Source organism: Medicago truncatula, chromosome 1 (assembly GCF_003473485.1).
Source record: "Medicago truncatula cultivar Jemalong A17 chromosome 1, MtrunA17r5.0-ANR, whole genome shotgun sequence".
NCBI lineage: Eukaryota > Viridiplantae > Streptophyta > Magnoliopsida > Fabales > Fabaceae > Medicago > Medicago truncatula.
In genome coordinates, this window is record NC_053042.1 from 37,345,854 (window position 1) to 37,373,196 (window position 27,343).

At 32.9% G+C, this 27,343-nt stretch overlaps 4 protein-coding genes, 1 long non-coding RNA gene and 1 pseudogene across 10 annotated transcripts; 4 read left to right on the top strand and 2 right to left on the bottom strand.

Moving 5' to 3' along the window:
- The first annotated feature begins 575 nt into the window (after window positions 1–575).
- Window positions 576–1,429, top strand: LOC11421347 (22.7 kDa class IV heat shock protein). The gene has a single exon (XM_024780950.2). It carries the CDS (start codon window positions 828–830, stop codon window positions 1,338–1,340), a length of 513 nt encoding a protein of 170 aa, XP_024636718.1. The 5' UTR covers window positions 576–827; the 3' UTR covers window positions 1,341–1,429.
- A 105-nt stretch (window positions 1,430–1,534) lies between these two features.
- On the bottom strand, window positions 1,535–5,804 carry LOC11421348 (protein NPGR2). 4 transcript variants are annotated; one of them, XM_024780940.2, is made up of 6 exons: window positions 5,595–5,804; window positions 4,699–4,968; window positions 4,291–4,546; window positions 2,768–3,975; window positions 2,458–2,611; window positions 1,535–1,992 (listed from the first exon to the last, which is right to left on the bottom strand). In XM_024780940.2, exons 1-6 carry the CDS (start codon window positions 5,787–5,789, stop codon window positions 1,673–1,675), a joined length of 2,403 nt encoding a protein of 800 aa, XP_024636708.1. In that variant the 5' UTR covers window positions 5,790–5,804; the 3' UTR covers window positions 1,535–1,672. The 4 variants fall into 4 exon arrangements, with proteins under 4 accessions (XP_024636708.1, XP_024636714.1, XP_024636711.1 ...); XM_024780946.2 differs by having other exon boundaries at window positions 1,535–2,001; window positions 5,669–5,686; XM_024780943.2 differs by lacking the exon at window positions 5,595–5,804 and adding an exon at window positions 5,399–5,588 and having other exon boundaries at window positions 1,535–2,001.
- Window positions 5,805–8,592: 2,788 nt separating this feature from the next.
- Window positions 8,593–10,387, bottom strand: LOC11433290 (glycine-rich cell wall structural protein). 3 transcript variants are annotated; one of them, XM_039828542.1, is made up of 3 exons: window positions 9,625–10,383; window positions 9,379–9,588; window positions 8,593–9,330 (listed from the first exon to the last, which is right to left on the bottom strand). In XM_039828542.1, the coding sequence occupies exons 1-3, from the start codon at window positions 10,112–10,114 to the stop codon at window positions 8,792–8,794; spliced, it is 1,239 nt and encodes a 412-aa protein (XP_039684476.1). In that variant the 5' UTR covers window positions 10,115–10,383; the 3' UTR covers window positions 8,593–8,791. The 3 variants fall into 3 exon arrangements, with proteins under 3 accessions (XP_039684476.1, XP_039684478.1, XP_039684472.1); XM_039828544.1 differs by having other exon boundaries at window positions 8,593–9,282; window positions 9,331–9,588; XM_039828538.1 differs by having other exon boundaries at window positions 8,593–9,588; window positions 9,625–10,387.
- Window positions 10,388–14,639: 4,252 nt separating this feature from the next.
- LOC11423136 (uncharacterized) lies at window positions 14,640–15,217 on the top strand. Its single transcript, XR_003008827.2, has 2 exons — window positions 14,640–14,765; window positions 14,878–15,217. It is a non-coding gene; the product is annotated as an uncharacterized lncRNA (long non-coding RNA).
- A 3,020-nt stretch (window positions 15,218–18,237) lies between these two features.
- LOC11423137 (aconitate hydratase, cytoplasmic-like) lies at window positions 18,238–23,992 on the top strand (annotated as a pseudogene).
- Window positions 23,993–24,943: 951 nt separating this feature from the next.
- On the top strand, window positions 24,944–26,215 carry LOC11424446 (uncharacterized). The gene has a single exon (XM_003590767.4). It carries the CDS (start codon window positions 25,365–25,367, stop codon window positions 25,788–25,790), a length of 426 nt encoding a protein of 141 aa, XP_003590815.1. The 5' UTR covers window positions 24,944–25,364; the 3' UTR covers window positions 25,791–26,215.
- The last annotated feature ends 1,128 nt before the right edge of the window (window positions 26,216–27,343 follow it).

Genomic DNA, 27,343 nt, shown 5'->3' on the forward strand with positions numbered 1-27,343 from the left:
GAAGATAATTTTACTAGTATTGGAAAACTCTGATTTATTTATATATAATGGTGCTAGCCACTAGGAGCCCAAATAAGAAGAAATGCATGAAATTAAAAGGGGCTGAGAACGTGAAAAAAATAATTAAAAGAGTTGTGCATTATGCAAAAGAAAACATTCATTTGGTATTCATACAGTGAGAAATTTGAATCACTTGATGGATATAACATGATGTGAGATAAAGTGAAAGATAGAGAAAATGAGATGTTGAATGATAGTTTGGTAGTTAAGGGTGATATCATTGTTGACATGCAAAAGGATTAGGGTTGCCAAATTAAAATGTTATATGGGTCATTTTTTTTTTAACTTGCCAAAAAAATCTTGTGAACACTTGAAAACACCCAATTCCGGACATTTTTATTTCAATCTCAGGGGTTTTAACTATAATCTTATTTTCGGTGTTACTTTGTTTTTTTTTAGTTGTTTTCGTTAGTTCAAATAAATAAATGTGGACCGTGTTAAATGATTTGTTTATTCATGTCTAAGTGAAAATTGGAGAGTACATGAAACTTGTATGTGGTACCAACAACCACTTCTACTCAGTAATTTAGCATGAATTTAAACTCACATCAATCTTCTCACTCGTTAATCCAGAAGTTGCAACTGCCTATCAACCATTCCACATTACAACCTATATAAGCAACAAGACCAGTAATTCAATTTCCACCAAATTGAATAAACAATCATCAGTACCTTAATATACTAGAAATAAGGCTACAACAACTCAACATGTTACCAGTACCATTTTTCTTGCTTGTAGTTTTCCTACCAAAGCCAAAGGATTAGCAATGCCATCCATGGATTCCCCAAACCCTCTCTTAGCTGATCATTTCCCAGACCCATTTTGTGTCATGGAACAAACCTACTTTGGAGTTGAGAAAGACCAATCAGCCATGACATTGTCACCGGTTAAAGTAGACTGGAAGGAAACTCCAGAAGAACATGTTATAGTGATGGACGTGCCGGGGTTGAGAAAAGATAAGATAAAGATAGAAGTGGAAGAGAACAGCGTGCTGAGAGTGATTGGAGAAAGAAAGAAAGAAGAGGAGAAAAAAGGTGATCGTTGGCATAGAGCTGAAAGATCATATGGAAAATTTTGGAGACAGTTTAGATTGCCTGAAAATGCTGATTTGGATTCGGTTAAGGCCAAGATGGAAAATGGTGTTCTTACTTTAACACTTCGTAAGTTGTCACATGGTAAGATTAAAAGTACTAGACTTGTTAGCATTGAGGAGGAGAATGAGAAAGCAAGCAAGCTTAGCGATGATGAGGCTAATAACAATGAGCTTGGAAATAATTAGCATGTGTTTGTTTTGAATAAAGGGATATCACCTAAGGTCTGTGTTATTGTGAAGGAATTATTCGGTTGCTGAAGATGAATGAGTATGTGTGTGTGTTTTTTTTTTTTTTTTTTAAGGTAGTGTCTAGGATTTAGAAATCCCTTATGGACACTTTGGTTTGTTTTTGTGTCTCTGTAAGCTTTATATTATTATGATTATGATAAAATGATTACTTACATAAATTAATATGAAGCACTTGCCTTAGTACTTTCTCCTTTTACTATTTCATTTATCAAAAAAGAATTTAATAAACCAACTTTACAAGCACACCAAAATAAAAATAAAAGGTGTTATTATCTAAAGGGTTCAATGGGAGATGATTCTTCAAGAAAAACAGCTGTTTCAAAGCATTCAGCAGCTTCCAATGCTGATGTTCCCAAATCAGCTTTGTAGAGAAGTCCAAGATTGTACCATGCAGATGAATTTGTTGTGTCAAGCTTTAATGCATCGGTGAGAAGGCTTCTAACAATTAAAGATGATGATTGACCGCCAAGTTTTCTCAGAACACAAGCTGTTGATATCAAACTTGCCACATGGTTTGGCTCAATATCTAATGCTTTTTTATATGATTTCAATGCTTCTTGATGAAGACCTCTTGCTTCATTAAGTAAACCTGCATAAACTTAACTTAATGATGAACATTACTACATGAAGAATATTGTATCTGAAGATGTTAAGCTTCAATAATATTAAGTTCATGTTTGTGTCTGCGGCAATCCACCACATCACCGCACATTTATTGACTCCTAACAATTGGAGCTTCTGAAATATCATGGTGAGGAAACATCGGGACACGAGAAATAGTGCATCACCATGAAACCAAACAGGTGCTAAGATTGCATTTTTGTTGTGTTCAATTATGTTCTTTCTAACATTACACAGATTTTGTTAAGACAATTGCTTTCGGTATAAACTTATACAAAAATGTTGTGAAAGTTGTCTTGAAACTGAATAAATGAATTTCAAAAGCTCCAAGTTCTAGCTTCAGTTCAGAATCAATTCTGGAGTCAAATTAATTCTACTCGAAAACATCAAAAATATGTAAACATAAATTTTAACATAAGCAATATATATATACCTGTGGAGTGCAATCTAGAAGCGGAATATGGATCAATAGCCTGAGATTTAGCAAGACAAATTTCGGCATCATGCCACCGCGACAAGGCTGTGTACACATTGGCTAAATCATGCCAAACTTCCACTTCTAGTCTTCTGTCACGATTTCTCTTACACTGTACAAAAGAGAAATCAGAGAACTAACATAATCATAGCTGTATTAAAACATAGATTTAAAATGAAGCTTCTCTAAGTTTCCTTTTCCATTGGTACTTTGTATTATTCAAGAATCAACAAAGTAATATATTCTACGTTTATTAAAAACTGTGTACCTTCATAACCTTATTTGCAGTTCCTAGATTTTTATTATGGACTTGAAGAATCGCAAGAAAAAAAGTGTATGTCTCAATAGCATTTTTTAATCTTCCTTGTGCAATCTGAATCTTAGCTTTAGTTCTCAACAATTCTCCTTGATCCCATTTTCCGCTTTGATCTAAAGCAGCATCAATAACAATCTCCGCATCAACAAACTTTTTTTGAGCCGATAAAATCCGCGCTAGTAGTATATATCCGCTAATACTCGATCCACCTTCCAGCTTAATCAGTTTCTTTGCGTGATCATAAGCAATTCTCAACTTTCTATGCTCAGCATATTCTAGACAAAGATTAAGAACAATGTAAGGATCATTTTCCTTCATCAATTTCTCAGAAGCTTTTAAAGCACTGAATGCTTGAGATTGTATCAAAACTTTCTCTGATTCAGAAGTAACTGACTTCGATTTTGCTGACAGTAGAACACCTAGTAAACAATTTGCAATAGCTTCTATTTGATTACACTTTCCATGCATTTGAGAAATTGCCTTGCTTGAAAATTTGATTCCGTCTTCGATACAAACCTTGTTGTCTGCACAAATTTTTGAAGCTAATAGCAATTCCTCTATGCAATCCGAGTATACCGAGTTCTCTCTATTTTTCAATAGGTTCCTCAAAAGATCCAAAGCAACTATATGCTCACCTTTACCACAGTAACAAAGAGCTAGAGTGTAATATCTTTCTCTTCTCTCCATTGTTTCTGGAAGTAATTCCTCAACTTGTTGAGCTAGTGTCATGAATTCACCACAAACACTCAGCGCGAAAGAAAGGTGATGAATTATTGAGCGATCTTTAGAATTTCTCAGCAGAATCAGAAGTAGAAGAACAGCTTCTTCTATGTTGTTTCTTGGCACAAACGAACCGTTCAATTGAGAGCGAAGCGAAGGAGAGTCCGCTTCGTAGCCGCTGTACAAAAGAAACAAAGCAAATTCCTTTTGTATTCTTGCAGTTGATTCAGTGTCAAGATTCCAATGATAAAGCAAGGCTTTCCTAAATGATAAGATAACATCTTGAGGTGAGCCTGCGAGGTTCCATAACTCCGGAAGCAGTTCTACAGAATTTGTTACTATCTCTTGTAATTTACAATCTGAAACAAAGTTTTCGGGCCAACCTTCTGGTAATGCAGACTCAACTGTGTCTAAAATAGTTTTGCAAGATTGAGCAGCTTCTGCAGATTAATAATTTACAGTCACAATAAAAATCATGAAGTGCAAACCAATTGTGTTGTAAACTATGCATTGTCCACATCACATGATTGAAGAATCTTTACAGAAACTACAATTTATCAAGCACTGTTACATGAACACCAGACTTACATTGATACTGATACGTCGACACAAGTAATAATTTGAAAAATAGAAGTAGTTGAATATAAGTGTTGGTACTATGCACGTTACAACGGTTGAAGATAAAGTGCAAAATAATTAAGATGATGATTTCGTATATAGTTACTTAAGAACTAAGAAACAAGATAGAAAAGCACCTTGAAACCTTCCAAGAGTTTGCAATGATTTAGCCTTGAGAAAAAAAGCTTCAAGAAGTAAACTAACAGCATGTATCGACATAGAAGGCACTGAATCACGTTGTGGACTGCGTTTATTATTGGATTCACATTTTCTAGATATAGACATTTTCATCTTTGGAATGACAGCAGCAATATCTATTCCTTCAAATACATGAAGTGCAGCTTCAATGTTGCCTTTTTGATACTCAAGTCTTCCTAACAAGGCTCTAGCTTCCTATAAGGAAAAGTTCATCTAGCTTCATAAAAACACTTAAAATAGCTAAAAACACTTAATTAAACTGTTCATCCAAACATGGTCTAAGTACATGGGAGCTTCACATCATGAAAAGCATACAATAAAAGATGAAAGAAATAAGTTTATCCAACCTCATAGTTTAAATAACCACTTTCACGTAGAGATGATTCTGCTTCTTCAATGTTACTATTATCCAACTTTGTATCATTTTCACCTGGACGAGATGAATAACCACTTGCTGTTGCTGAATAATCCCTAGTTGCAAGGGACTCTGATGAATAATTCAGTTCATCTACACTTAACTTCTCCTTTGAACACACACACTTTATCATCTTCCTCAATTCCCTTCTAATGCTAAACTTTTTCTTACTTATCAAACTCTTAGCTCTCATGCTACTTTCCTGAAACATCATCAATAAAGCATGATAACAACTTTAAAAAAACATGGACACTTTTTGTGCATATGTTTGTTTTGAATTACTTAACAAAATTCAAGGTTTAAAACTATTTAGTCTATATTTCGATTTACCGTGAATTTGGAAAAATCACGGTGACAATGATTCTAAGGCTCTAGAGTGTAACTTTTATCAAAATTACTTGACTAACGGTAATTTTAACAATCTCACTATCAATACAAACATAACAAAACCAAATTAACTAACTCATAAAGAATTTGGCAAAAAATTCATCATTTACATACCAAAATTTCTGATCAACAAATTAAACAAAGAAATAAAAAAAAAAAATAAGAAGCTATAAAACTACACCTATATTATAGATACTGAATTCAATAGAGGCTGCTGTAAAAGGGAAAGAGAATGGTATACAAACCTAGAGTTAAATGTTAGAAAACCCTTTTTATAGCAATATAGAAAGAAGAACAATGATTTCATCATAAGTTCATTACAACTCATAGAAGAAGTGGGAAGAAAAAAAGGTAACTTTTCAATCAATTACACTAAAGTATAGGCTGAGCCCACTAGACAAAATGAAATAAGCATGCAACTATCCTATTAAATTCACCCACAATGAAAGTGTAACAATGATTTTTTTCTCTTGTTAAGCAAAGAATCCAAAGCTGAAAATACTTTCTACAACAACCTTTTATTTGTCTGTTTTGGTAATTTTCAATGTTTTCATGAGTTTGACTGGTTGTTATGTTACAAGTTTTCAAACAATTTGTCGTTGTAACAGTTATGTCACAGTGCATTAAATTATACATATCTAACCCCTGAAGTCTGAGGTTTGAATGTTCAACCTAAAGTGTAGAACACTAAAACATGACTTGTTCAGAATTTTTGTCCTTTCACTTTTATTTAATTAATAATAATTTTGATAAATTAATAGCACCGTTATAGTCATTAGGAAAAAAATGAATTATTAAATTTAACACTATTATCATTTTCTTAATTGATGTGATTTGTTTGATGGAAACTACATATAAAGTTAATAAAATTTAAATTCCTGTGAATTTGACTTTTTATACTCGTAATTTTGTTGTTGTTAACTATCCGGTTTATAGGAGAAGGAGACTTCACCAAAAAAATTAAAAATAAGAGAAGGAGACTGTGATAATTTAGACTTTGATCAAGAGGTAATTAAAACATACTCCCTCCGTCTCGAAATATAAGAAAAAAAATTCATTTTCTTTGTTCCAAAATATAAGTAAAAAAGACAAAATTTTCTCCCATTTAATCTTGTTTTTAAAAAAAATCATCTTTTCCAAGAAAAACTTTTGTTTATTCTCATAAAATGAAATACAAATTACATTTAATTTTCTCTCTTTCATTTTCTCTATAACCAATAGCCAATGAAAATTGTTTTTCCATCCTCCTATAAAACTTTTTTAAAAAAAAACACAAAAAACTATGCTACAAATTCTTATGATCTAGTTTTCTTAATAAGTGTGATTCTTGTTATTTAGTAAACCTCATTAACCAATTATTGGTCCTAATTGTTTGATTATTACATGCATATTTGTCTTTTGTGTCTTATTGTCAATATCTATAACTTCAATTTTCTATGGAGCTTAGAGTTTTGAAGCATGTTTCACATGACCAGTCTAATGATTTTCTATATTTCCCTTAAAAAAAAAAAAAAAAAATTCATCATTTAATGAGACCTAAAAGCAAGATTAAATATATGAGGTTTTTTTTTTTTTTTGAAGTTAAGAAAGAAACCCCAGAAGTCAAAAGACTGTAAACACCAGTAACATCGTAAACGCTAAAAATAGAGTATTCTTAAATCAATCTATTTAAATTGTATGTATTCTTCACTATCCTGTTTAATTTTTGAATATGAAGGGTTTTAGAAATAAATTTTGGGCAAATAAGAGGGATGATTGATAACTCATCTCCTTGAACAAAGATGAATTTTTATTAAAACTTCTCTACAACCAAAAAAAAAATAAAAATGGTCAAATCATATATTGTCTACTAGGCTAAAGTGAAATGATTTGACTATCAGCTGCATCACAATTAGTTGATACAAAATCGATTAACAACCAAATCTGTTGTCGATTGACGATTGAGTATGACTACCAAATCTAATTGGACTTGGAGGCTATTATAGCCTTATTGGAAGTATTTGACTATAACTATATCAAAATAATTGACATTAGAATCAATTGATGTCGAATCGGCTAACAATCGAATCAACTCTTGGTTGATGGCTGAATGTGGCTACCAAGTCTAGATTAAAAGGTTTTTAGACTCGATTTTTTACCTCAACTTGTTTTGCGTATGTTAAATCGACTCATAAACTCTAACAACACAAGACAAGACATAACGGTACTGGAGAGTGAGGATATTTTGATATTTTTAATAGTTTTTACTATAGGCAAAAAGTTATCCCATAGTTTAATGAGAGACACACATTCTTGTTTTTGTTCAATCCATTACCATTTGTTTTGTCTAGTTCCATGATCAATTTCTAAATCAAAGAGAGTACAAAAGTTGTCTAATTTAATCCTCTACTTTTTAGCGAATCAAATGTAACTATCTCATATAAAATAGGGAGAAAAGCTTACTACAATAGAAACATAAGGATAGTGTTGGAATAAGGCAAGCATCAAATAAGATTAAAATAAAATCATTTTCGCAATGAATAGAAAATAAAATCATTTTCGCACGAATGACTTTTTATAATTCTCACTTAGAAAATTTGAGACACTATATATATATATAAAACTTTTGAAGTATATAATATAATACAAAATTTACAACAGACAACATCAGTAAACCATATCACGTAAAAACTCACATGTTAGGGACTTTATTTTAAGAGTAAATTTAATTTATGAATGTACTTTATCACTGTATATTTGTAGACATTGTGAAGTTTATGCTTTTAGTGAATGCTATATGAAATTCATGTGTTGAATTTGAAGGATTTTATTTATGCCTTATTATATAAGACTTTGAGTGTTCCACTTTAGAAAGAAAAAAAGAACATTGTAGACTTCATCAATTTTATCTTAAAAATGATTATTTACACTTTTTCATTTTATTTTACTATAGTGCTCTTCTTATGATAAAGAATGAATTAAGAGTGACAGAAATGGAGACAATATTTCCTAAAAAAAGAAAAAATTGAGACAAAGATATAATAAACTTTGTTAACAAAATTAGTAAACATATTTTAAATAATACAACACTTTTTTTCTTTTTGGTCAGCAACTACAATACCTTCTTCTTTAATGCAGGACTGATAAAATGCAGCCAAAACAATCAGGCTGAGATTCAGTACGATTTGGTATGCTTGTCAGTTGTATATTTGGAAATCAAGGAACATTGTATTGTTCCATGAACCTTGTACATCTTATGTTTGGTTGAGTGTTTTAATGATATCTTTTATCTTCTAAAGTCACACACATGAGTAGTTGTGATATATGATATTGTCAAAAAAATTGACATTCTCACTTATAATTATCAATCAAAGCGATGAAGAACATTAACATCAGTCATAAAGTTTGAAAGTGAGTCTTCGGATGTTAATATTCAAGATAATAAAATAGAGTAAATAAATATAACTAATTCTTTCACTCAATATATTAGAGAAAATTTCATATATAAATAAGATAAGATACATGATTAAATAATAACACTTTTAATTTCGCTCGTACAAACATTTCTTATATATAGCATCGGCTCATAAAAAATGCAAGTTCAATAGAAATGATAATTATACTATAAAGTTTAACTTAAGTAATATCAACGTCGACGCTCAGTGGTGTCCAATTCCACCGCCTCCACCTCCTCCGCCACCCCCGCCAAACCCTCCACCAAAACCACCTCCTTCTCCTCCACCAACACCTCCTCCAAAGCCTCCACCTTTGCCGAACCCTCCACCAATACCACCACCAGAACCTCCTCCAGCACCACCACCAAAACCTCCACCTTTGCCAAATCCCCCTCCAATGCCACCACCAGAACCACCACCGCCGCCAAAACCTCCGCCTGAACCACCCCCAATACCTCCACCAAAACCTTTTCCGATTCCACCACCAATTCCAGTACCAGAACCGCCTCCAAAACTACCACCTCCACCAGAACCTCCTCCAATACCACCACCTAAACCACCACCTTTACCAATTCCACCACCAATGCCACCGCCTTTTCCAAATCCACCACCACCACCAAGTCCTCCACCTTTTCCAATTCCACCTCCAACACCACCACCTTTTCCAAAGCCTCCACCACCACCAAGTCCTCCACCTTTGCCAATTCCACCACCAACACCACCACCTTTTCCAAAGCCTCCACCTTTGCCAATTCCACCACCAACACCACCACCTTTTCCAAAGCCTCCACCACCACCAAGACCTCCACCCTTTCCGATTCCACCTCCAATGCCACCACCTTTTCCAAAGCCTCCACCACCTCCATGACCTCCACCTTTGCCAATTCCACCTCCAACACCGCCACCTTTTCCAAAACCTCCACCACCACCCTTACCTATACCACCTCCAAGGCCACCGCCCTTTCCAAAGCCACCACCTGAACCTCCTCCAACACCACCACCTTTGCCAATTCCACCACCACCTCCAAATCCCCCACCTTTGCCAATGCCCCCACCATGACCACCTCCAAGTCCTCCACCCTTTCCGAAGCCGCCACCGGCACCACCTCCTACTCCTCCACCTTTTCCAAAACCACCACCTCCACCAGCTCCCCCACCTTTTCCTATTCCACCACCAAGTCCGCCTCCTTTACCAATTCCACCTCCAATCCCATGTCCTCCACCAGCACCTCCACCGCCACCAAACCCTCCTCCACCTCCAATTCCATGTCCGCCGCCTGCACCACCACCAAACCCTCCTCCACCACCAGCACCACCCCCAAATCCTCCTCCTCCACCAAAACCGCCGCCGCCGCCACCACCAGCTCCTCCTCCACCACCAAATCCACCTCCAAACCCACCTCCCTTGCCAAACCCGACAAGGTTTTTCTCATCATCATTGTTTACATTCCTTGCAACCACATTGACCACGAAAGCATGTAGACAAAGCAATAACAATAAAGCCACTTTCTTGTTCCCTAGCAACATCTTTACTATATCAAATCACTCACACTTTCTATTTGATATCTATCCTGGTTGGTGTAGTATGCATAAGCTAACATGAGGCTTTTATAACCCGGAAGAGGATATATGTTATACTATGTTGGCCCCTCTATCACTTTAATTGGTTTCAACTACTAACAATAGCAGGTCGTAGCATTTAATGCATGCACACTGTTTTTGCTCAATTATTCACCGTGTTCGTTGCACCTGTTTTTCACACAAAAGGAGAAAAGTTAAACTTCTAATTTCTAAACCTTTGTTTGTACAACTTGATCAAGCTGACACACACTGACACAAAAGTGACAATTTTGTTCTTGGTACCTCTCATCATGTCGAAACTTCTTTTCATTTACCAAACTTGTATCACAAATGTCAAATAGGACATAACTGTTAGAGCAACGTAACTTCAATGACGGTGCAGTTTGTTTTCCATTGATATCATGTGTACTTAATAAGATATACACGACGGTGCTTGAATGAAAAAGCATCCCGTACATGTTTCTTTAATAAGATATACATAATTATAGTATAAGTTATGTGCATATAATTTGATCATTCAAAATATTATTATACGTGTTTTATGATTTAATCTAATATATATAGCTCAATGTTAAGTTTTGTAAATCGCACTATCGATTACTATTAAGTAATCAAAGCTAATTATCAAAATTTGGTTAGGTACTTATATTTCTCGCAAATTATATTTCTTTTAGAGTTTAATGCAGATGCCCTGTGTGTATAAAATAACTATACTAACATTTAAAAATTCAGGATATTGCCACTCATATCTAACTTTTTATTTTTGTGTGACATTCTGACTTTTAGAAGAATGAAACCCTAGCTATTGCTTTTATGATTGGTTATGTAATTTTTATGTTGTCTTCTTTGTAAAGACTTGATGTACATGGGTTAGGGTAATCCTTGTACTCTTTGCTATTAATTTTTGCTTATCTATAAAAAAGTGTAATATAAAAAGATGACTGTCAATCCGTCTTTCTAAAATGCATTATTTTATCGAAGAATAATGCCACTTCTCACGAAAAACTTCTTGGCGAAAACGTCACAACTGCAATATAAGTTTTAACGCTTGTAACCGTAGTATATCCCTTCCTTTTATCCAACCCATCCATGATTTCCGCCAAAGAAGTGGCAGTAAATTCTCGAGACTTTTGTGATATTTTGTTTCGCTAGAAATAACAGTGTTGTTTTTTGAAAAACCACTTCCGGTAGTGTATTCAACATATTTGAGTATATATAGAAGTAGATTGAGAAATCTTCATACTCCATCTGATTATTATTATAAGCAAAAAGACCATTTTTTAAAATCATCAAATAATGATTATATTTAGTCTATATTATATAGATCTGATACATCAATTTTCAATGAACCTAAGAAATAAGTTTTTTTTTTCCTATCATAGTGACTATTGTTGTAAAATGAAGGCATTATCATTCGACGTGTAAATCTTTCCAACAGTTTACTATCACGCTTGTGGGCTTCTTGTTTTGACAATTGAAAAGTGTTATCAGACAAGATTTTATGGGTACGACGGAATCATTGAATGTTGCATTATATATTTTAGTTTATTTTTGGACAAGATTTTAATATAGATCTAGCATTAGATGTTACTATAAATTAAAACCGATTTAGACAATGGTATAGAAGAGAGTATTATAGGATAATAGACCCAACTCAGTAATGCCTAAAAATTATTAAACGTTATAGAGAGATTCATCAAAGTTTAGAAAGAAAGCTGTCACTTTAATTTGGTGAGCCATTTGCATGTGCTTGGTAGATGAAAATTTATTGTCCTATGAATTTTGTTTTCTTTTCTTTCTTCAAATTCAAATCTGAGGCTGGCATCCAGATCCTATAGCACGTTAAATAACAGGAGAGGATAATGGAAGAGAGGTCCAAATTGTTAACCTAGCTTTCAATTTGATTTATTTTATATACACACCCAAGGATATTATGTTAATACTAGCAGAAAGACAATAGTTTGATTTTTTTATTGTTCTTAATTGTATATCTATATTATTGTATTTAGTTATAAATTTTCTATCATATATCACACTTAAATAATTTTGAAAAATTAGAAAGATAAAATGGTCTCCTAAGAAAAAGAATAAAAAGGTAAACACATTAAGTTTAAATAAATGACATAATTGAAAAAAGTACTACACCAAAAATATATGATGCATCACCTTTAAATATATGCATAGACTTTTTTTTTTTTTTTTTTCCGATGGTAGATGAATTTTGAACCCTGAATTTTGCATATATTATGTATTGTCCTACCAACTGAGTTAAGCTCAAAAGGACGTATAGACTAACTCATCATACTTTTTTCTTTGAATATATATATATATATATATATATATATATATATATATATATATATATATATATATATATATATATATATATATCCTACAAAATTTTATTTCTATGCACACTAGGGTCAATCCATTTTTCATTGGAGACCATGTGTGTACATCCTTATAAAAAATTATTCACCTACACTATAATTAACTCAACTTACTAGTGATTTGTGCACTTATTTATTAGATTTTTGTTTAGGAAGATTAATTTTGATCTTGTGTGTAATATATATCTTCAAACCGTATAAAACAATATCAAGTAGCTATATGCATAATGTCTTTTTTCTATCAAAACCTATTTGCTATATGCATAATTGTGCACGCATTTAACTCTTTTTTCTTCCTATCACTCTCAAATAAAAAATTTGGCTTTTCTCTTTTGCCTTTCAATTCAACCCTTACTAGTATGTGTTTATCTTTCCCATAGGCATGGATATTTTTGTTGAAGGACCCATAGGCATGGATATGAAAAGCAAAAATTAAATGTACAACTTGTTTTCGAAAGCAAATGTAAAACTCATCAATCAACATTAAATGTGCTATTATTAACAAAAAAATAAACATTAAATGGGTAACCTGTAAATGAGTTAATTTTACAGCTTAAATTTCGTTTTCAAATCCCCCAATATATTGATCAAGTTGTTTTGACTTCCAAGCATTGAATCAAACACGAGTTGGCCATTTAGGGCAAACGTTAATTTGTGTGGATACCACATACTACTATATGAAAGCAACCAAACCTTCTCTAGTCCTAATGATATATTGGCCAAACGTTTGTGTGGATACTACATAATAATAGTATGATATTTGCTGCTACACAAGATCCAGTTTTTAATAGTATGATGATTCAAATTGAATATTTGATGGAACTTCATAACCGTGAGCTAGTGATCTTTGTTTCAAACTCACGAGTTTGTAACTTTGTATGTGAAGGAGTTCTAAATTTGTTAAGAAATTCTTAAGTGTTCTATGCATTTTTTTATTTGATAGAGTAAGGGCACAGTTAAAGATAGCACAGTCTTGTTATCATTTTTCAAGTCTTCAGTTCCTTATATAAGCAAAGATTAGAGAGACGTTGGAGAAGAGTGTCAGCGCATTAAGAATCGTTGAGAAATTTCAAATCAAGGAAGTTGGGTCATTGCCTGATATGGATAATGTCATTGATTAGACATTCATAATTTTTTTTTGCTGAAACTGGAATTATCCGCTCATTATCTTTGTCCTTGAAGTTCTTTGTTTGCTTATACACGTGGTCAGAAGAAGATAAATTGTATTATCAGAGTCTTGATAGAGACAACTACAGAAAATGATAAATTTGACGTGGCTTCTAGGTCCCGCAGGATCTTCTGTACTTCAAAGTGGAGGTCTTCAAAGTCTGATGCAGATCTTTAGCTTATGAGTTGCTTCCTTTCTTCTGATCCAAGACGTTGACTTATGGTTTACCTTTCATCAGATCTTCTACCAAAGTCTTTTAACTTCTCTTTGTGCTTCTGATGCTCTTATACATGTTCATATCTTTTTAAAATTTAATCTATGGTCCTGCACACTTGATCATATATTAGCATATCTAATTGTTCTTTAATACCTTGTTATCATCAAAATTCTAGAGGAATTGTACAAACCAATTTTGTTCCAATAAAACATATAAAAAAATCACCTAAAATATTGTAAAATTGACTCATAAAAAACCCTGAAATATTGTTATGACAGGGTGTCACTATTCAGAGACAAATAAACGAGGTTGCCCATTACTTAAACTTAACGAAGGGGAGCACATTGTCAGCTAGTTTCCATATATTGGTAGATATATAAAAAAAAGTTACCATAAATTGTCAACTAGTTTCCACAACTGGAATCATTTTTATTAAACTTTTTTTTTACCATGGTCCAAAAAGAAATTTTTCCATGAAAGGTTAAAAATTAAAAAGTTAAGAGTAATTAAAGGTTAAAAAAAATTCCCTTTACTATCACGAAATGTTAAAAAATTCCTTACTATCATGTGACCTCCTTATTAGTTGTGCTAAAAGGACAAACAATACAAAAATAAATATTTAATATTGATTATAATTTTGAAAATGGCTTCTACAACTTTATGAGTGCTAAGAATTATTTAATAATGTATAAAAAGAATGAACTTTATACACTATAAATATATCAAAGAATATTCTATGTTTTACGATGAAAAATATGTCTGCAATAATCAAATTTATTTATGCTATGAGTTTAATTCTTTTCATTGCAAATGAACATTATCGTAAGATATTCTTTCATCCTTTTTCCAGAATTTTCTTCTTCACTTCTTAGTTCCTACACAACGATTTCTATGTTTTAGTAATGTTATTTTATTATCTTTGAAATTTAAACAGGTGAACTTATATGTAAAACTGATGACAATTGTCCAAGACGTGGAACCAACAAATATTTTATTCATAAGTGTATTGATTACAGGTGTCAATGGATTCCTCGTTGATTCTTTGAGTATCACATCTGGGAGAGTACAATAACATACTGGAGAATTATTATAATTTCAAAGTCTACAATTTTAATTTTATGTCACATACTCCCTAAAAATTTATGTCACATATAGAAATATTATATGTGTGTTCCACGAGTTTCACATGAATATGTCTTTAGATTTTTGTTTTTAACCAAATAAATATTTTAATAATATATTTTTATGTAATTTTATCGATTATTTTGATTGTATTTTGAATATTATGAAGATATAAATACATTTAATATTGATTTATACAAGTCAAAAGAAATATATTAACAAGAATTAAAATATATATTTCATGGATAAATAGAAGATAGTGACAATAAATATACAATACATGATAAAAATTGTATATTTATTTCAATATATTTTGTATGATGCTTGTTAGGGTTAGACCTAGGAAGATGATTTGTCGGGTGAGATCCGATGTAAAAAGATATTGAAATGATGTATTTGCATGTGCTCCAACAACCAAATCAGTAAGAGGTTCAAGAGAGAATGCGGCTATATTATGGAAAAAAAAGTGTCATAATATTCTACAGTTAGGGTTAGATCTAGGAAGATGATTTGTGTGTCGGAAATTTGGTAGAGATAAAAAACTATCACATTTTTATGGGACCATCAATAACTTTTAGAAATTTTGTAGGCAAAAAAATCTTATTTAACCTTATTATACATAATATTCTACTAAAATCCTTTTTCATAGGCTTAAGTACCTCATTCCTCATCTAGTTTTTAACAATCAAAGTAAGAAACACAAAACTAGTTGAGTGTTAAAAACTAGTTGAGGAAGAAACACAAAACACGTGTGAATTGTGTTTTCAATGAGTAAATTAATCACAACCATTAAACTTAATCCAAGGGTTTTTATTCAATCCTCTCATCTCTTATAATAAAAGCTCCTCTCAGTATGTATTTATGTATGTCATACTATGATTATCCTTGAAGTTTTAGTTTCATCGCATATATCACATATAATTCTATTTTATTTTATTTTTACATTTGACATCACTCTACTACCCTAGATATCTTTATTTTAATATTTGTCTACTAAAAAAAACTAACAACTACTGAACACGTTGAGATCCTATGTTATTTATGAGTTAAGATCCTCTTTATTTAGTACCATCTCCATTTCTTCTATTTGGAGGGATAGAGACACAATGAAATTTGAAAAAATTAATAGTGGTAAGACTTGGGTTAAAATCCTCTCCATTTATAATTTTTTTTCATTTGTTCCATTTAGAGATATAAAAACACACAAAAAATAAAAAAATAATTAATGATGATAGGACTCAATTAAAGATATGATCCACCACTTATTTTTTGTGTCTATCTCTCTCTAAATTGTAACTTCCATTTATTTTTATAAATGGGGAGGATCTTTAGCCGTAAGACTCACTTAATGGTAGGGCCCACAATCTACTTTTTCGTATCTATCGTTTACCAAATGACATTTTCCATTTATTTTAAGCAAATGGAGAAGATCCTATCTCTTTATTTAGAAGTCAAAAGTAAGTTTGGTGCACAAAAACAAGAATCACAATAACCGTAACAAGAACAAAAAAAGCTAGAGACTCCATTGGGTGTTTGTTGTTGGTTTAAGATTTACATTCTTGGGAAAGTGTGTTTGTTCAAATGAATGAGTGTTTAAGTGTGTGAGTGACCAATTGTCCAATTCTAAATTTCTAGTAGATGCTGCTGGCAAACTAGTCCACCAGAATTAGCAGGGAGAATCAAATCAGAGATTCTGAGAGGAGCACGTTCCAAGGTTCCAGCAAACACAACTAGACCAACACAAACTACCACATATTCTTCCAACAACTTCCTAACTACCATTCCTACAAACGGGTTTGTAATCGTCGTTCTTGGTAACAGTTTGTAACTATAGTTCGACAACAAACAATAATTAAATGCCGTTTGGAGTGTTTTTGGAGGTTCAAGTTGCTTGTGAGCAATTCCTAGGTCCCGAAAAAGCAATTTTCCCCTGGCAATAAAGTTGACACAAACCCACTTGTTGAAATTGGATGATCAATAAATATTTGAAACCAAAAAAATACATTGCAGCTTCAACTTGTCGCCAACTTAATTACCTAAATCTCATGTGTCTCTTTTGAGTTCTACACAATTATTAAAAAAAGTGGTTACAAGTGTTGACTTTAATGATAAATGTTTCATTTATAAAAACACGTTTTTTTACAAAAGGCCAAAAACACCATAGATAAAAAAAAAAAAAAAAACACCCATTCGAAGCGCAATGTGCCTAAAAGGAGCAAAAATAGTATACATTACAAACAAGTTAAAGATAGAACCCCAAAAGATAATTATTAATGGCTTATTGATGTGTTTAGCCCTTGCAATTAGGCGGCATTTAAAAATTCGTCTCTGTAATTGCTAATCCTGGCATTTTAACCCTGCAATTGTTAATCGTTTAAAATTTGGTCCTTGGACCAAATTAATCACTGCCACGTCACTAATTTGATGACGTGGCAATCACTGTCACACATGAAATTCCAATTTTGCCCTTAAGAAGAGGACAAAATATTGAAGAAAGAATTGGAAATCCAGGGATAAATTTGGAATTTCATGTGGCGTGGCAGTGATTAAGTGGGGAGAGGGACGAAATTTTAAATGATTAACAATTGCAGGGTTAAAATGCCAGGATTAGCAATTACAGGGACGAATTTTTAAATGCCGCCTAATTGCAAGGGCTAAACACATCAATAAGTCATTATTAATTGTAGTTAGTGTAGTAGTTAGATGATTAAAATGCAATAAATAAAATATATTAATGAAAAAAATAGTAAATATTATATTGATATTATAAAAAGAACAAGTAATTCAAAACAAAAAAATGGTAAATATGACACCTAATTTGAGACGAACACCTAAAAAATATTAATTAGTGAATGAGTAGTGATAGTTGTACCATAATTTATCACTAATATTCTTTTTCTCTCAGAATACAATAAAAAAAAGAATAAGAGAGAATAAGAACTTATATTAGAGAAAATTGTCCAAAATTATAATGGTAGATTCACGATTTCTCTTGGTCAAGAAAAGCATGCCTAAACGAAACATGGAAGGACGTACGTGTACCCTTTATAGGGTCTCTATTTTGGATTGCAGCAAGGTGTCTAGTAAAGAACCATGAATTCATTTATTTAAAGACACCATTAATATTACTCAACATTTTCATACTTCATTGTAATATTATAAATATATATCTTTCTCTCCAACCATGACAAATATCATAGGAAATTCAATCTATGAAAGCCTTTTCCTTTAATAGTTACTCGCTGTTGAGTTAAGTTTGGATAGAAAGATGGCTACCTTGAGTATGATCACTATACTATACTATACTATACTACATTACATACTTTTTTCTCATTATGTTTCTGAAACTTAAATTTAATCCATTAATATACTAACCAGTTTAATTACTATATCCACTTTTTTAGCTTCTGAACATGTGTTCAAAGGAATATTGACTGGTCTTCCCAAGCCTGGAGGTGGTGATGAATATGGAAAGTTTTTTAGTTTGCCTTTACTCAATGATTCTAGAATTGGTATGTATGAACTATGAACTCTAAGATTTAACCTTTCATACATGAATGAATTGTCTATGGATTTATATATGATTGGTTGTGATCGGTTAAAACTTCACATTGTTTCGAAATTAAGCTCATTGTTTATTTGGCATTTTAAGAGAGGCTGCCATACTCCATAAGGATACTTGTAGAATCTGCAATACGTAATTGTGACAACTTCAAAGTGACTCAGAATGATGTTGAAAATATTATTGATTGGGAGAACACATCTCAAAACCAAACTGAAATTCCTTTCATGCCTGCTCGTGTTCTCTTGCAGGTTTGTTCCATTTTCATGACTTATTTGTTGGTATTTTTTGTTTGAAATTCTAGAATATTTGTGTTTGGTTTTTTTGTACTAAGGTTAATTTGTTTGTGTTGACAAGGATGCTACTGGAGTTCCTGCTCTTGTTGATTTGGCTTCTATGAGGGATGCCATGAAGAATCTTGGTGGTGATCCTAACAAGATTAGCCCTTTGGTTTGTTCTTCATGTTCTTATGATAAATGCATTGAATTTTTTTAGGTGAATAATTGATTTAGTTTCCAGAAATGTGGGAAAAGATGTTGTTTTTGGTTTGGAAGAGCCTAAGGGCGAAACTCACACATATTAAGTGCTGAGAAGTGGAAAATTGTGGGTTCAAACCCACATCCCAGAATATCAAATGTCTAATTATAGCTACTTAACCGAGCTGTATTCACATGAAATAAGAATGGACAATTTAGTCCATTAAATCTTCGATAACATAATTTGAGACTAATTGACAGACTCAAAAGGACTAATGTTTTTCAAATATTCTTTTGAAATTTCGTTAATTTTGGAAACCAAATTACTCAACCCTAAGCCGTTGAATGTGTGATTTCCATCTAACATTTTCTTAGAAAAGCTTAGTGAAGTCTCCTATGGTTACTATGATCAATTGTCGGGATTAAGTTGAAAATTTTGGACTTACTGCATGTAGGTTCCAGTGGAACTTGTTATAGATCATTCGGTTCAGGTTGATGTAGCAAGATCAGAGAATGCAGTACAAGCAAATGTAGAATTTGAGTTCCAAAGGAATAAAGAGAGATTTGGTTTCCTTAAATGGGGTTCATCTGCTTTCGATAACACACTTGTTGTTCCTCCTGGATCTGGAATAGTCCACCAGGTAGATACCATTGCTTAAAATGAAAATCTTGTTCATAAACTTGTTAACCACTACAAAATGTAAGTTATAAATGGACTTATACTAAGACATTCTATTGAATTTTTAGGTAAATCTTGAATACCTTGGAAGAGTAGTTTTTAACAACGACGGCATTCTCTACCCTGACAGTGTGATCGGTACGGACTCCCACACACCAATGATTGATGGGTTGGGAATTGCTGGATGGGGTGTTGGGGGTATTGAAGCAGAGGCAGCCATGCTTGGCCAGGTAAAATATGTTATAAAATGTTTAGGCCCTGTTTGAATTAGCGATGATTTCCTTCCTTCTAGTTTTGGTGATCATAAGGCATTGAGATTCTTTTCTAGTTTTGAATGACAGCCGATGAGTATGATATTGCCTGGTGTTGTTGGATTCAAGCTGATTGGGAAATTGCTTGACGGTGTCACAGCTACTGATTTGGTTTTGACTGTGACTCAAATGTTGCGGAAGCATGGTGTTGTTGGCAAATTCATTGAATTTTAGGGTAAGTTAATTATATGATGAGACTGCATAGGATAGAGTTTAAGAACAACTTTCACAACATCTGCACAAATGAGTGAGCCTATTTAAATATATCTTAAGGTGAAGGCGTTGGTGAACTGTCGTTACCTGATAGGGCTACGATTGCAAACATGTGTCCAGAATATGGGGCAACAATGGCCTTCTTCCCTGTAGATGATGTCACATTGGAATATCTTAGATTGACCGGAAAAAGTGAAGAGACAGTGAGACATTCTTTCTCTTACATTTTTTCTCGAAAATGGTTTTCTTTTATTTTCACATTCATAGAATTTATTATTTAATCATGTTTACTTGCTTTCAGGTTTCAATGATAAAATCATATTTATATGCAAATAGATTGTTCAATAGTTGTAACAAGGTAACATTTTCTATTTTCGATAAAAAGTACTCTATGATAATGATGGAAGTTGTGGATCTAAGGTCATGTAGACTTCTCTGTCATCCAGGCTCACCATGAGAGAGTATACACATCTAATTTGCAGTTAGACTTGGGAGAAGTTGAATCCTGTGTTTCAGGGCCCAAAAGGTATGATAACCGACTAATAGACATAGTTTAACGCCTGTATTCCTTTATATTATTGTACTGTCTCTTTCTTATCTTGTTACACTTCTATACTTTCTGAAAGGCCTCATGATCGAGTTCCTTTGAAAGACATGAAGGCAGATTGGCATGCTTGTCTTGAAAACAAAGTTGGAATCAAGGTGACCTGGACTGGAGCTTATAATGTGCTATCGTGCTGTTTATTTTAGCTTACGTTAAACTGATTTTTCTTAGTTTTTCATATTATTAATTTTTTTAGCAGGGATATGGGATATCAAAAGGAGAAAAGGATAAAGAGGTGAAGTTTTCTTTCCAAGGACATCATGCTAACCTTAAGCATGGAAGTATTGTCATCGCAGCCATTACAAGTTGTACTAATACATCAAACCCTAGTGCAATGCTTAGTGCTGGTCTTGTCGCAAAGAAAGCCTGTGAACTAGGTTTGGAGGTTAGTCTGAAATCTCAAAATGAAATTTGGATGCAAACCTTCGATTCCGATTGGCTAGATAGTCTAACTATAATATCAATCATTTTGATATGTTGTTTCCATGTGATTTTATATCAGGTCAAGCGATGGATTAAAACAAGTCTTGCTCCTGGCTCAAGAGTAGTTACCGAATATTTAATCCAGAGGTTTTCGATATATACCTACTCATTTGTCTTTTCATTTCAGGTGTTTCACGTATATTTATTTTTTAAGAACATACCTTGCTTATATTTTATGTAGTGGCCTACAAAAATATCTAAATCAGTTGGGCTTTCACACTGTTGGCTATGGTTGCACAACCTGTATTGGAAATTCCGGAGAACTCGATAACTCGGTGGCATCTGCAATTTCAGAAAATGGTACACATTAAGATAATACAGATATTTCTTTTTCATTTTATATCTTAATAACCACGACCCTGCTTTAAACTTCTTGTTCCAACCTTTGCAGACATTATTGCTGCTTCTGTTCTTTCTGGAAACCGAAATTTTGAAGGTCGTGTTCATCCGTTAACAAGAGCAAACTACCTTGCTTCTCCTCCATTAGTTGTTGCCTATGCCCTTTCCGGCACGGTTTGTCTATGTTCTTATGCTTTCATGATATAACAGTTAACTTTTGAATGTAATTTAAAAACATCTTGAATGAGTAAGACTTTTTTCTCTCTTGTAAGATAGACAAAAAAAAAAGTACAATAAGTAGCAATTGGATTTCGTCTTGAAGCAGTCATGAATTTTCTCAAAGGAGTTTGAGAATAAGGTCCAGAGTTGAAATCCCGACTACAAACATAACATATCATTACTACCATTTGTCTATAAAAAAAACACTTGGTAACTATACGAGTTTCAGTTTTCCTGAATCATTTCAATGATTTTTGAATCTTCTACACTTTTAAATTCATGCTTAATTTAAATTTTAGCTCAAGGACAATTTACATTTCAGGTTGACATCAACTTCTATGAAGAGCCCCTAGGAAGAGGAAAGAATGGAAGGGATGTGTACCTAAAAGATATCTGGCCAAGTAATGAAGAGGTTTCAAAGGTAGAAAAAAACAGAAATTAAGCTATGAGATCAATGTAATATTGTTAATTTACTCTGAATATCATTTAATAATTAGACTTTGACATGTATATTTCTTGTTACACGCATATAGGCTCTTCAAACTTATGTATTGCCTGACATGTTCAAGAGCATTTATGAGACTATTACAAAGGGCAATCCTATGTGGGATAGGCTTTCAGTTCCTGCTTCAACTCTCTATTCATGGGATCCAAACTCCACCTACATTCACGAGCCACCTTATTTTAAGAACATGACGATGGAACCACCTGGTCTTCATAGGATAAAGGATTGTTATTGCTTGCTCAAGTTTGGAGATGGTGTTACCACAGATCAGATTTCTCCTCCAGGGAGTATCCACAAGGATAGCCCTGCTGCAAAATACTTGATTGAGCATGGCGTAGATCACAAAGACTTCAATTCTTATGGAAGTCGTCGCGGAAATCATGAAGTTATGGTAAGAGGCACATTTGCCAATATCCGCCTTGTGAACAAACTTCTGAATGGAGAAGTGGGTCCAAAAACAGTTCACATTCCAACAGGAGAAAAAATGACAGTGTATGATGCAGCAATGGTTAGTATTAATATTTAACACTTGGATAAGCATTATGAAAATTCACTTTTTACAAATGTTATGTAACTGTTAAGTCTCATGTGGAAATAATTACTTAAAAACTTCATGCTTATAACTTAGAGGTATAAGGAAGCTGATCAGGACGCCATTATCTTGGCCGGAGCAGATTATGGAACTGGAAGCTCTCGAGATTGGGCTGCGAAGGGTCCTCTCCTACTTGTAAGCTCACACCTTACAAAATACTGTTGTTTCAATATATTTTTGAGTTTAATGATTCTATATTAACAGTGTAAATTGTTCCAGTATATATTAAACAAAGTTTTACGCAGATGTTCAATCTTATCTATGTTGATCAGACGTTTGTACGTAATAACTATATAGGGGGTGAAAGCAGTGATTGCTAAGAGCTTTGAGAGAATTCATCGCAGTAATCTTGTTGGGATGGGGATCATTCCTCTTCGCTTCAAGTCTGGTGATGATGCGGAAACACTACAATTGACAGGTCTCGAGCGTTTCACGGTGGATCTTCCAGAAAGAGTTAATGACATAGAACCTGGTCAAGATGTTAATGTCACCACAGACAGTGGCAAATCTTTTACATGCAAGCTTTGCCTTGATACAAGGGTACATAAGATCATTTCCTTTTTCTTTAACATTGATAGGAGTTATATTATATATTATATCCTGAACATGATATATGAGATTGATTTACACAATTGCTTCACTTTATTACTTATTTATAAGCCTCAATTTACAGGTAGAGTTGGCATATATTGATCATGGTGGTATTCTTCCATATGTTATCCGCATTTTGATTAAGCAATGATATATTTTGTTTTTCCCTTTCTAGCGAGACTACTGAGGTATACTTGTGCATGTATGGTACACAATAAATTTCATTTTAGATTGTTTGTACACATATGTAGCCCTTGTTCACTCTCTGTAACATACATATGCTTGAAGTTTCTCACTTCAGACATTTCTATGAATTCATAATGAATAGATGAAGCTTAATATTGAGGCACTCACTAACATGCTACTAGATAGCTATGTAAAACGCACAAATATGTTATTGCTCTCAATCCAGAAGATCAATTTTTTGGAAATTTTTGCTGTCAAAAAAAGAAATTTATTGGAAATCTTATGCATTTTGAAACTCATTATGATATTATTTTAATTTTTTTGGTATGTAGGCGAAGTGGCAAGCAATTTCTAAAAATTAATACCCACGGCCGTTAACAATTTGACAATATCGAAATTGCTAGTTAAACTAGGACACAATTCTTTCTAATTAATTGATTGAAAAGTCAATCCCGGCAACAATAATAATAAAAGAGCATAAAAGAAATAAAATGAAACTAGGACACAAGAATTTTTAAAATGAGAAACTCCTTTTCCTATTGGAAGGGTAAAAAACTAAGATCCAGTCAATTAAGACTTTCACTATTTAAATGACTTAATTGTATTTTTCCACCTACTTTTTCAATTGTACACTTTTAATCCTTTAATTATTTTTGAGCAATTTTGGTACTTATATTTACCCATTTCTCATTCCGCATTTTCTCACTAATCTTTATCAAATTTTATGTTGAATTGACCATTTTTATTGAAAGTTCAGGTGACTTAGTTCATGTATGCTCACCAGAATTAGAGGATGTCTCATGACTTTTTGAACAATTCGTCACTAAATTAAATACATTAACCAGTTTAGTTCATTTACTTGGTTAAAACAATTTTTACTTTATATCTATGATACTAAAAATACATTTATTTGTGTGAAATGATAAAATGCAATCTTAATTAAATGGAAAGAAACTAGACTTCTCTCAAGAGGAAAGGAAAAAAAGAAATTAAGAAACCGTACATAAGCAGCAATGTCACAAAAGTTATATACTGAAAACTGAGGGACAAATACGTAAAAAGAAGTCTCAAGAAAATATATATCATAACACCCTTTTTCTTCTCCACAATATTATTCCCTTTCCCTTCTCCATTTTTCATTCATTTCCTCTAATCTTTCTCCCTCTTCTCTTCATTTCCCAACCCAATCTCTCTCTAAACCCTCTCTCTCTCTCTCTCCGCCGCACACGGCAGTAACCTCCATCCCCTTCTTTTCCCTAATCTACATCTTCTATACCCTATTATCCATCACCCCAAACCACATCTATCTTTTTTCCAATTTCTCTCCCACATTTTATAATTAATTATTCTTTATTATTATTAATTTTAGTCGCTTTCATTATCTTCAACAGCTGTTATTTATTTATTTATTTATTTATATTTACCAATATGTCCGAACCCATTTGTTGTGGTCCCGGGTTTTGATTTTCCCCATTCCTCGTATTTCACTCTTTTACGGTTTTGCCCTTCATTAAAAAATCAAGAAACAATTTCAACCCCATGATGATCAATCAGAGTCACAATCCTCACAATTCTCGTAGGATGTTGCCACCTGGCAATACGAGAAAGCGCAAACATTCTGAAGCTGATAAGCTGGATAAGCCGATACCTTCTAATCGGCTTCTAGCTGGCTATCTAGCTCATGAGTTTTTGACTAAAGGGACTCTACTTGGACAAAAGTTTGATCAACGTAATCAAAACCGAACCGAAACTGATTCTGACTTTGTCGTTGGCTTAACTGAGCAGCAACGACAGAGTCAGTTGTACTCGAGAGCTGAAGCTTCTGATGATGCTCTGACTAGAGCTGAAGGGAGAAAGGAGCATGAGACTTATGGTAAGGTAGCAAGCATTCTGAAGACTAATGGGACCCACATAAAGGGAATTGTGAACCCCACACAGCTCTCCCGGTGGATTCACAAATCATGATAGTCTTCAGCACAGAAATTTATGCATTCAAATAAGTGCGTTGGTTCATATCAGACCGTTTAGATCTCAAGTTCTAAGTTCTTATATTAAAAAGAATAAGAATTTGTGTTAAATCTAAACGGTTTGAAATTGATCCAACGACGAGAGTTATCTTAATTCTGAATGCATGACGTGAAGTTGAGGGACATGTATTTGCGTATTATGCTATGTTGAAAAGGTTAGTTTGGAGTTGGTACGTTACTTACGTGGTTAGCCATGTATGAATGTTATGTATCATCCTAATTGATGGCTTTTTTGGTTGTGGAAATTCGAAAATTATCTGTAATATGGATGGACCATGGTTATCTAAAGTTGCATGTTGTATTTGTCTTTTTGATTATTATTGCTAAATTTTGAATACAATTGCTGAATTACATGCATTTTGATCGGCTGGACATTCTTGTGTTTAAATTATACCTTGCGTTTCAATTTGATTGAAATTCATTTTGGTTTATAATTGTATATGACATGATATAACAATTACTATTACTAGCGTGACATTAATATTTCTTCCGTGAATTTAACTGAGTTGATAAATACATTGCATATTAAACATGGCTTGTGGTTCAGACTCCGTATTGCCATTTATTCACATTAAGAAGTACTTGACAAAATATTTGAAAAGATGAAGAAGTTATAGCAATTTTTTTTTTTAGGAGAACTTATAGCAAAATATTGTTTAACATAAATAATAGTGAGTAATTTAAACACGCTCAGCTTATCATTGGTTGTATAAGGGATTCATAAAGAGATCAGATAACATGTTTGTTTGAAAGAAGTTTCCACAAACTATGCGATACTCGTTTTTTGTGTTTTGCTCTCTCATGGAGTGTGGGATTAGAGGCAATGTGTCTCACGGGTTGATAAAGGACATGATGCTCATGTCTCTATTTTATTCTACTCTTATATTGGTCTTTTATTAGATATATAATATTCTTTACCATGTCCCACCAAAAGATCTTTAGAGCGTGTTTGGATGTGATATATATATATTTTTTTTTAGAGAAACTAGAGTTCTAGACAATTTAAATGTTTTAATTGAATTCCCTTTATTTTTGTTTTGTTTAGATATAATCGTAAAATTCCTCATTCATAAAATTTGTTTGACTGTTTTTATTAAGTTTAAAAGTTTTGAGATAAAAGTATACAGACATCATTACTAAATAAAAGTATAGAGATATCATGACAATTGATTTAAAATGATAGGACCAATTTCAAAATAGGAACCATGCAATTTGCAAACAAATTAAAAATTAGGGACCAACTTTCAATTTTAAAAATTACAAGGATAGAAACTTATTTGCAAAATTCAAAAGTGTACACATAGTTTGGCAAACTATTTAAAGTAACACATTAACAAACTAATATATGAATTTTTACGCATTGGCAATTTAAGTTTTTGCATTTAATAATTTGTATATGTCGGCATGGTAATTTATTTTTTGCACATGCATCCAATCAAAATTGATTAGCAAATCAGTTGCTAGCTACAAGGACAATCAATTTTATGCATG